This window comes from Octopus bimaculoides, chromosome 3 (assembly GCF_001194135.2).
Source record: "Octopus bimaculoides isolate UCB-OBI-ISO-001 chromosome 3, ASM119413v2, whole genome shotgun sequence".
NCBI lineage: Eukaryota > Metazoa > Mollusca > Cephalopoda > Octopoda > Octopodidae > Octopus > Octopus bimaculoides.
Window position 1 is genome coordinate 136,098,620 of NC_068983.1, and position 11,350 is coordinate 136,109,969.

At 34.8% G+C, this 11,350-nt stretch overlaps 1 protein-coding gene across 1 annotated transcript in view; it reads right to left on the reverse strand.

Annotated features, from left to right (window-relative positions):
* Window positions 1-11,350, reverse strand: part of LOC106872357 (mRNA-decapping enzyme 1A) — a 329,154-nt gene that overhangs the window by 31,189 nt on the left and 286,615 nt on the right. The window contains exon 3 of the mRNA XM_014919322.2: window positions 6,840-6,967. Within this exon, the coding sequence (XP_014774808.2) occupies window positions 6,840-6,967 (128 nt within the window). The remainder of the gene's footprint in view (window positions 1-6,839; window positions 6,968-11,350) is intronic.

The following is an 11,350-nucleotide window of genomic DNA, read 5'->3' on the forward strand; positions in this document are numbered from 1 at the left end:
ATATATATATATATATATATATATATATATATATATATAGAGAGAGAGAGAGAGAGAGAGAGAGAGAGAGAGAAAGGGAGATTTAAAAAGTTTATGATGTAATTCATTTATTTAGAGAATTTTACCACAAGATTGTAAGATTTATATGTAATAGAGTCTCTGCTGGAAGAAGATTCAATCATTTAAAATCCATCTCATTTACTGTTTCATTTATTGGCAAGAGTATAGCTCTTTCTGGAATCCATTTACATTCAATGAACTGGAGATGGACATCTGAGTACTTTTGCCACCTGCTCATTTTAATCTTAAGCTTGAATTTTGTACTAAGAATTTGTTTGCTGGGATTTGACTATTGCTTCTCTGAAGCAATAAATTAGCATATACACTAGCTGTTCTATTTTACTTTCTGAAAGATTACTCTCCTGTTCATTGACAGGTTTAATTTCATAACATGAAATTTTGAGGTAGACATTAAGCTTATTTCTCAACACATGCTCAAGAACCACAGGCAGAATTTGGTGGGAATCATTTTCAAGCAACAGTGGTGGTCTCAGCTAGAGATATATTCACTAGTTATACCCTATTATAATAAAAAGCTATCAGAAAGCAGTTCTAATGAGAAATCAGCATATAGGGTAGGTCCTCTATCCTTATCATCAAAGTGAGTTAGGGAGAGAAAAATAAATGACTTGGTTTCATCCACCATTTTGATACAGTATCTTCAGTAACATGACTAGGAACATCCAATCCTTAATTGGGTAACACTTCCCAAGTTCACTTAAATATTGTAAGCTTTTAATGAGCACAATGTTAAAGTGAGTTATTCTTGCCTAAACAATGCTACATTCCTTCACATGCTATAAGAGAAAAAAAATATACACTTACACAATTTTCACCTCAAACACCCATATGCAACTGTCAAAACCAAATCATTTGCCACTAAGAGGATTCTACCTCCTCGAGGCAGTAGGCTATAGGGCAACTCTTACTCCACCTGGTGGTATTCCAAGATATTAAAGCAAGCTACTTTAAAGGACAGCTTACCAAGCACACACACTCAGATCCAGAGACAAGAAAATCTCCAGTTCACTGCCTTATTTTATATGGAAATTCCAGGAACCAGAGAATTGTTCTGCCCATATAACCTGGTGTATTCTCAACAAAGCACTTTCCTAGTTGCCTAAGTGCACAGCTGTCACCTCTGTTTCACTGAAAAACTGCATACATTGCCATAGGCAGCTATATCCCCTAACAAGCACACAGAGCTGTCATTCTGCTTTCACAAGTGGGATTCTTTAGTGGAAAACTAAATTATTAGCTGTTAATATTGTCCTGCAAATTTCCACATCACATACTAATAGCTCACTGCTTTTCTATATATATAAGATCTGAATAGTCTTCCTACTACCAACAACTGAACTAATTGTAAATCATTAGCAGTTAACATCTTCCATAAACCTTACTTTCATAATCCTTTCTCTTAATACTCTTACACATAATCTTAATTCTTAATACAAGAATCTCTTACCAGAACAAGTGAGACTACTTATGCAAACCATTCTAAAGTTGCCTCACACACAGCATCAGCTACTAGCTACTGATTTTATCAGCAATCAGTAGGAGAACTACCAAGCAGTAGTCATTAGCAACCCCTATGTGCTAGCAGGTAGCCTCAGCTGGCAGCTACCAATCACACTATGTGGTCTGAAACATCTAATAAGAATAAGCTTTACCCATCATCCAATGACAACCAAGTTTACTTAAAGTTGTGAAAGCCTTGTTACTTAGAAGCAAGCATCCAAATGACCAAGAGTGTTTTCCTCATTTCAGTGAAACTTTAAGTTATGCAATTTTGAGTGAAACTCTTAATACAAATAAAACAAACTCTAAGCACATTGTGTGCTCTTTTCTTATGTTTGAACACGCACACACACACACACACACAGATAGATAATTAAAAAAAAGGATCAAAAGTCCTTCTTGAGTCATTGGTTCAAAGAGCAGATTTTCCAGATTCTGTGGCATATATACTCCCTTACTGAATGGGATGCCTGTCAGTTGCAAGATTACTCATTTTTGCTTGCTGAGTGTATTTGAACCAGATCAGTCTAGGAACTGAAACTGCAATCTTATGATTGCAACACTCTAACCACTAAGCCAGATGCTTCAATGATAGATAGAAGTTTCAAGCAAGTGTGACCTATTGTATGTCTAAGCTATATATATGTTTAAAAGTAAATAAGTCATGCTTGTCTAAATTCTCTTCAACTGTTGCAACTCATCCATATTCATTGCATATGTCTCATAATAATGTAGCATGACACTCCTTACATATGTTTCATACACTTCACTTTTTAGAGAGAGAGAGAGAGAGAAAGAAAAGAAAGAAACCTTGTTGCCAAAGAAAGTTGCAAGAAGCTGAATTTCTTCCACTCCTTTCTTAATCTTACCACTATTCTTTAAGTACAACTTTTCTAGTACTAATTGGATCAACTGAAAATGTGAACTACATTTAATGAATCATCTAAACAATTCATTTATCTTACTTCATGGATATATCTGTTAGTAATTTCTCTGTATAGCCAGCATGTTGGAAGTACTGATTCATGCAACTTTTGTGTGCCAATTCAAATAAAGAAACATAGAAAACTTTCTGTCAAGAAGTGATTCTAGGAAGAATATAATAGCATGAGATTCAAGAAAAAATTTGAGTTTAGAATGCAACCTAACAAAACACTGAAATTTATCAATTACGCTGTGCACACTCCATTATTTACTTACAGTTGTAAACTACACTGTTATATAGCAACAAAATAAATTAAATTATTGAGAATATAATTTTTTAACTAGGGTCAGCTAACAACAAATCTGATCCTGACAACTGATCCACAAGCCAGAAAGCTGGCTTCCTCACAACTTGATTCTCTTCAGAGTAAAAATATACTTCATCCTCTACCAGAAACTATCTTTCTATAAAGCTCAAAGCTCAATAGAATACTGCTCCCACATTCGGCATGGTGGTGCTGCTGCTGTTATACACAGATATCTCAGGCTGCAATCAGAGATAGGTCACCAGATGCACTGGCATGAATTTGCTAAGCAAATATACTTCAAATTCTGTCCTACAGACATGTTAACCTCTCCATCTCTCTCTCTCTCTGTATTTTCTACCATTACTATAGTGGTTTCCACTAGCTAGCTAGTCTTGTGCCAATCAACTCAAGCATTCCTGACACACTGACTTCCTTCTTCTCTCATTACCATTATTGTATCTTTCCAGGTCCAGCATTAATTAGTTCTTCCTCTTCAGAAAGTAGACTCTCTGGAATTCCTTCTTTCTACATGTTTTTTCTGCAAACTTCAGCTTGCAACAGTTTAAGAGGAATATCAAGCACATCTCTATCATGAGTCTCAGAGGGCCTGCAACCATTTCCCCAAGATGAAACCAATAAAAAAGAGAAAACTAAAAAAATTTCTATAATTCCCTTGCCAAAAAAAAAAAAAAAAAAAAAATAAATAACTGCATCATTAGGAAGTATAATGAAATAAATCATATAGTCTCTGTCATAACATCAAAGATAACAAATGACAAGTATAGTTATATGATGTATTTCATTAACCTGGACATCATATTCCTTTTCTGGATAAAAGTATTTCATTTCATATTATTACATCTGGAAAATGGAAGAATGTCGCACTATCCCAGTTCTCCACAGACATAATTCTGAAGTCATGTGATTACATAATAAAAAAATTGATTTTTCAATCACCTTCATTTTACTAATCCCACTCTAAAACAACAGACTCTGTGCTGTATGGTATGTGTGTGCATATGCATCCAAACATGCATTTCTTATACAAGTTTTAGTTTTCTAGCTGTACCTGACATGGCCACACGCACATGTGCATGCATGTAAGCACGCATGTGCATGCGTGTGTGTATTTCTGTGTGTGAGTGTGTTTGTGTTTATATAACATCCAGTCTCAGCCAGCTGGGTTACTGATGTCAGTTCTATTCCCCATTATGACAGTAAACCCAAAAGAAAACTGGCAATGATCCAGCATGTTTTCACATAATTGATTGTTCTTTTTTTTTTTGACTGACTCACTTATCAAGATCAACTAACAGACTTACTCCCTAGACTGGAAAAGAGAATAACGATTATATACATCTCGAAAGAATCTAAAAAATTAAGCACTAAATTTAGTATTGGACAACATATCAATGCTTGGAGTTGACATCACCATATAGTTTTAAAATTTAATGCCAAGTCATTTACACACTGGAACACTGTTTAAAGTTATCTCTGTCACCAAAATATATTAGAATAGAAATAAATACTTTTCAACAGCACTGAAAATACCAAAAAATTGGGTAAATTCAGAAAATACAGGCACAGCTGTATCTGAACATATATAGTTGACTGTATAAAAAAAAGAAAGTATGAAATACTAAAAGAAAAAGTATGAGATACTGTGTGTGTGTGTGCATGTGCGTGTGTGTGTGTGTGTGTGTGTGTGTGTGTGTGTGTGTGTGTGCGCGCGTGCGTGTGTACATATATACATAAATATACATATATGTATAAGACTCGTTTTGGGGTTTTAAAAAAACAGTATATTACTCTATCTTTGGTATTCAAGTAGTATTTTTCCACCTTGTTTTGCATCTATGTGCTTACTTGTGTGTGGGCATGAACCATTAAGTTACAGGTACATGATTAAACCAACATAGGTCATTAAGCAAAGGAAGTGATAAATACAAAGACATACACACACACTTATATATATATAGAAAGTGGAGGTCTTCTTTCCGACAAATGTACTTTAAAAAGGATGTGGAATGGAAAATTGGATCAGTCAATAATCTAGTAAAACAACTCTTTAAGAATGAACATATAACTCAAAAATCATCTCAACATTAATTTATGGTTGTGAAACAAACACTTTATGATTGGAACACCAAAAAGCTGGAGTGTATCCATCAACAAAAATTTCAGACCGTCTTAAATATCAAATGTGAAGACTACATAACCAACAATGCTGTCCAAGAAAAAGCCAACAGTCGAAACATAAAATCAGTCATGATGAAACACCAGATACTAGGATTAGTACATGTGGCTAGAATGAAAGAGGACAGATTTCTTCATCAAATCCTTTTCAGCGAATTGACTACCACGAAAAATAAGATATCAAGGATGTCCTTTCTACAATTACAAAGACCAACTAAAGTGAATCCTCAAAATGGCTGTAATTGAGACAAAACCATAGGAAAATGAAGTTCAGAGTCACTTTGACTGGTATCATTCTACTAGCAACAGAAAGGACATTTTAAAGTCAAATGAATAAGTTGAAAAAAAGAAAACCCCAAAAACATAAAGAATGCAAGATACACCAACAAAAAAACTCCCCATTTTCCACTCAGTTTTCAATGACATCAACATATGGAGGAACCACTGAATCAAAAGGAAATTGTAATTCTAAGCCAAGAGAAATCTAGTTATATAAATGCCACTACAATAGAATCACTTGCTTGACTTTTCATGACTAGATATATTATTTATCAACACATGATTTGACTTTCTAACTTCAGGGAAACAGAAACTGTAAAATACATGTATTTTCTAATGGCATTAGCAGTGCAAGTAAATTGAAACAGCTACAGATGGAAATGTAAAGTCAGATTTAATTAGCAGCAAGCTTATGCACAAAGATATGGACCCTACAATTTTCTTTTCTTATTTGTAAAAATTGGAAAGCATCATGCAATAGTTGAGTGCCAAATATATGATGTATGTGATAAAATTTGTATCATATAGTTTACTTTTAAAATGCCAAGAAACAACATTGGTTTACAATCTTTGATCTGTATTGAATTTGGGTCACTGTATGTACATATGCAGAATGTTCAAAATATTTTATCAAAATCTATAACTTATCTGTTAACTTCAAGTCAAACAGATTATCAGTCTCATATATTGATCCCACATTTACTATCTTGCACAGAAAATATGTTTTGGTGAAATTTCTAGCTTTTGAAATATTGGCAGTTTTATCCACCCAAAGCAGATTATTTAAGAAGATATAAAACTGATATTTCATGAGATATAGAATAGCTATAATAAAAGTAATAAATGGGCCTATTAAAATGTATAACAACAAAATATCTATCAAATGAAAATCTGTTAAATTTCCAACATTTCTATTATGCAGTTATCCTTTGTTTGCCAAAGAAGCCCCTCCTACTAATGCTGCCATTACAAATAACAAGGCATTTAACAAGCCCGTGAGGGAGCCTTTACATAGTAATTCAACCACAATTCTCACCTTATCGTTTCCATCAAATCACACCTTATTGTCTTAAAAAAACAAACAAACAAAGGAAGGAAATAATGGAGGATATTGTCCGAAATACAGTTTTGATAAAAAAAAAAAACACCATAAACCAACAAAACTAAAAATAAAGGCCAGATGTTCATGGCTGGAATGTCTTTCATCATAGGTCTCCTTGATCCAGGCTAAACAATAACAAGAATAATAGAGTATTTAATGATTGGTTTAGCCAAGTGTAACATTCAGTAGCCAGTTCAGCAATTGCCCTAGCATTCAGCAGCCAGTTCAATAAATCGTTACAGCATTCACTATTAAGTTAAGTCAATCACCCAACCATTCAGCCTGCAAGTACATAAAATTACAAGACATTCAAAAGTCAGTGCAGTTGATTGCCATATTAAGTAATCCATCCAATGGTCAAAGCATTCAGTCAAACAGTAGAGTTAATTTACTATAGGTTCAGTAGTTAGTATAAGTATGAGCAACTAAAAAAGGAAGATAGAACATACCATTAACAGTCCGGTAAAGCAAAAATGGATCATGAAGCTGAAACTCTAAATCCTTGGTGATTGGTTCAATAAGATTATTTGGTTCAAGGCGATTGAGTATCATAAAACCATTGTATGGTGAGGCTGATCTGTAAATTTGAATAAATGAAAATATTTAAGAAGATAAATTAACTGGTAGATATTTATGGTAATATATTTGATGGAAAAATTACTTGAAAGATAGTAACACAATTAGCAAATGTACCAAGTTGCTTTCCATGTGATGTGGGTTTAAGTTTTACTTGGTGCTGGCTTTTTTATTCTAGTGATTTTTCCTGACTATCCAAGCCAACATTTAGGTTTAACATATACAAAAATAAATAATGACATGTATATGTATATATATATATATATTTTGTTGTAGCAGGTTTTCTATGGCTAGATGCCTTTCCTGTCACCAATCCTCACTTGTTTCCAAGTAAGGTAATATTTCCCCATAACAAGACATGTTTTCATAGAATATTATAAAAGAAGGACACTAACTGCATGATGGTGATGCTCATTTGCAACAACCATGCAATGTCAAGGCAAGGAGACAATAATATGCACACATATGCATATACATACACACACGATGGCACCACCGTCCGAGCATGATCGTTACCAGTGTCGCCTTCCTGGCACTTGTGCCGGTGGCACGTAAAAAGTCATTCGAGCGAGATCGTTGCCAGTGCCGCTGGACTGGCTCTTTGTGCAGGTGGCATGTAAAATACACCATTTTGAGCGTGGGTCGTCAGTACCACCTGACTGGCCTTCGTGCCAGTGGCACGTAAAAGTACCCACTACACTCTCGGAGTGGTTGGCGTTAGGAAGGGCATCCAGCTGTAGAAACTCTGCTAAATCAGATTGGAGCCTGGTATAGCCATCTGGTTCACCAGTCCTCAGTCAAATCGTCCAACCCATGCTAGCATGGAAAGCGGACGTTAAGCGGACAATGATGATGATGATGATGATATATATACACTCTCAGAATGGTTTGCATTAGGAAGGGCATCCAGCTGTAGAAACTCTGCCAAATCAGATTGGAGCCTGATGCAGCCATCTGGCTTGCCAGTCCTCAGTGAAACCATCCAACCCATGCCAGCATGGAAACATTAAATGATGACGTTAAACAATGACGATGATGATGATGATGATGATATATATATATATATATATACATATATTTATAGAGAGAGAGAGAGAAAAGAGAGAGAGGTGTGTGTGCGTGTGCACATACACAAAAAAAGCTTCATTTAGTTTTTGTTTACCAAATCCACTCGAAGGTTTGGTCAGCCTAAGGCTATAGTAAAAGATATTTGTCCAAGGTATCACACAGGGAGACTGAACCTAGAGCCATGTGGTTGGGAAGCAAGCTTCTTACCACACAGTCACGCACATATATGCGTACATAGTTTTGGTATGTGGCATTTACCAACTTTGTTAAGTGTTGTGCATAAAACTTGGCTTTTATAACCCACTGCTAATTAAAAGATTTGTGTGTGTGTGTGTGAGAAAGAGAGAGAGAGAGAGAGAGAGAGAGAGAGAGAGAGAGAGCGCATGAGAGTGTGTGTGTGTGTGTGTGTATATATATATATATATATATATATATATATATATATATATACACACACATACATATACATATATATACATGTAAAATGTATAGAAGAAAATGGATAATTTCTACAAAATAACTTGCTGTAACTACAGATTACACATGTGACTGGAGCAAAGTGCTAGCTGAAGGAAGTAACATGATGGTGGAATGGTATGGTTGAGAGGACAGTAAAGGCTAAGAGACAGGCTTGGAAAACTTGAAGGAAGATGGTAGTAGGGAGCGTCACCAAATGGCCTTCCTAATGTCAACTACTCTGAGAGTGTAATGGGTTCTTTTACATGCCACCAGCATGGGTGCCAGTTGCATGACACCAGTATCTGCAGTATCTGCCATGACTATGGTTTCACTTGGCTTGATGAGTCTTCTACTCAAGTATGGCATATATATATATATGTATACATATATATATATGCCAATGTACCAGAGTAAGCACATAAATGTGAAACAGGGTGGGAAAAATAGTACTTGAATTCCGGAGGTAGAGTAATATGCTTTATTATTTAAGCTGCAAAAACAACTGCCACTTAGAGTTTCATGGTCCCGTTCATTGGGCAGTTGTGATCCAGAATGAATCACAACTTCCTGATGCATGGGAATGTGAAACTCTGAGTAGCAGTTTTATGTGATATTTTTTGTGATGTATTTGCAGCTTTAATGATAAAGCACATATAGATATAAATATATATATATATCTATGTGTGTGTATGGGTCTTATTTTATGGTAATGTCTTTTATCTATATCTATAAAATATTATATAAAGTGTGACTTCAGGTTTTAGAATCCAAAAGGATAAGGATGAAGTCTAAAGTGGAGTCACTATAACTCAGTGTCAATTGGTTGAATTGATAGTTTACAAGTTAAAAAGGTTGCATAAGCAACACTGATGTGGTTGTTACATGATTGCAATGATGATAGTAGTAACAATTTTCACTATAAATGTTAGTAATGAGTAACTAATTATCTCAGTGTTCCCAGTAAAGACATTTATTTGGATTGTCTAGAGTCCCATGATATAAATATGCACTGCTTGAAACATTAGACTTTTCTACATCCTCGTGGTAAACCAATTTATGTTTTTCAATAATAAATAAGTACTATGGAGAAGTATAGCTTATTGCATAAGGAATGTATATTTGATAAGTCTTTAATTAGCTTGCAGTGCTTCATTTGAATATTTCTGTGATCATAAAGATGGAACTTATTGACTTAACATATAAACAAGACATAACAGAGTTTATTTGCTTACAGGGGTAAATGATAATTGATGAGCATTTTGCTAGAGTGCAGTGCTCCTATGTGTATAACTTAGTACACATAAGAATACTACACTTTAGTAGAGAGAATTGTGTGAGGCTGATTTATCTTAAATATCCTGCTTGAAGAAAACCTTCAAAGATCTGTTCAAAAGGCACATTACATTTAAACAGTTCAGATGGCTGTGGTAAGTTTAATATGTATTTAAATGTTCCCTATGTTACAAGGGTAAATTTTGAACTGGTGCCCAAGTTACTAATCACATATTGTGAAGTAGTTGAGAGATAAATACCTCCCTAGATAGATTGCTGATTTATTGCAAGTAATATTCCCCGTTGATATGGTATATACTTCTGTCAGTTAAGTGAAATAGGCAATGCAGAATAAAATGTCTTGCCCAGAAACACAACAAAATCCCTTTTGAATAAATAGGGGAATGTCTACATGATCATTTTATCTTGTTAGGAATAGCAGATAAATCTCTCTCGTATTTGAACCAACTGATTTAAACAAAAGCTAATCATTACTGAAATGCTTTGATCATAGGAGTACTTGAAGAAAACTAAACCACACAAAAATAACAAAAACGAAATGTGGATTTCAGCTGATGAGGAGTCCAATACTCTATTCATCCAGCTATGTCATTTCACATCTCTACCTTGCCGAACAGAGCAGTCTGTTAGTCTATAGCAATGAGCTCAAAAGTTTACAGATTAAGAGAGTGGTGATGCCCCTAATTCTACTTTGCTTCTACGACCAAGCAGGTTACTGACATAAAATGAAGAAACTCATTATAACTAGACAGAATTACATAGACACAGATTAACAATCATAGCAGCAGCATGTTCAAAAAGTTGATCAAAATGTGTTCATTTCACAACTGAATACAGAAGGGAAATGTGTTTACTGTAACATTTGTGCTAAGTTATTGTGCATATTGTTGAAGATAATTACAGTGTAAAAGCTCAAGAGGTGAATGTATCGACCATGTTTTCAATAGTGAAGTGATGGCTTTAAATCATTGTGTGGTGTTTATTGATTGACAACTGGACCGACCTAAACAATTAAAGTAAGTCTGAGAGTGTGCTTGCGCGCGCGTGCGTGTGTGTGTGTGTGTGTGTGTGTGTGTGTGTGTGTGTGTGCTTGCATGCATGCATATGCATGTGGTATATGAAAGGGAAAGAAAGGCTATGTTATTTGTATTTAGTATGATAAACACTCTGCTGAGGAACTTTTCATCAGCCATAGTATTTATATTCATAACCAGCATCTCAACAGCCCCACTACTTTTGTACATATATTTTAACCACTCTTCTTCTTGCCAACTGAGTATAATGTACTGTATTGAGGTACTGAGAAAGTCTAATAAGAGTGAAACACGTCCAGGAGCTATGGTAGAAAACACTTGCTCAAGATATCACAGAGTGGAGCTGAACCCAAAACCATGTGATTGGGAAGTAAACTTCTTAACCACACAACCATGATTCTACATAAACACATACACAAACATAAATGAATATGCACAAACACACACATAAACAAACATAAATATATATACGCAAATATATATACACAAACACACACACACCCATAAACATAAATATATATATACACAAA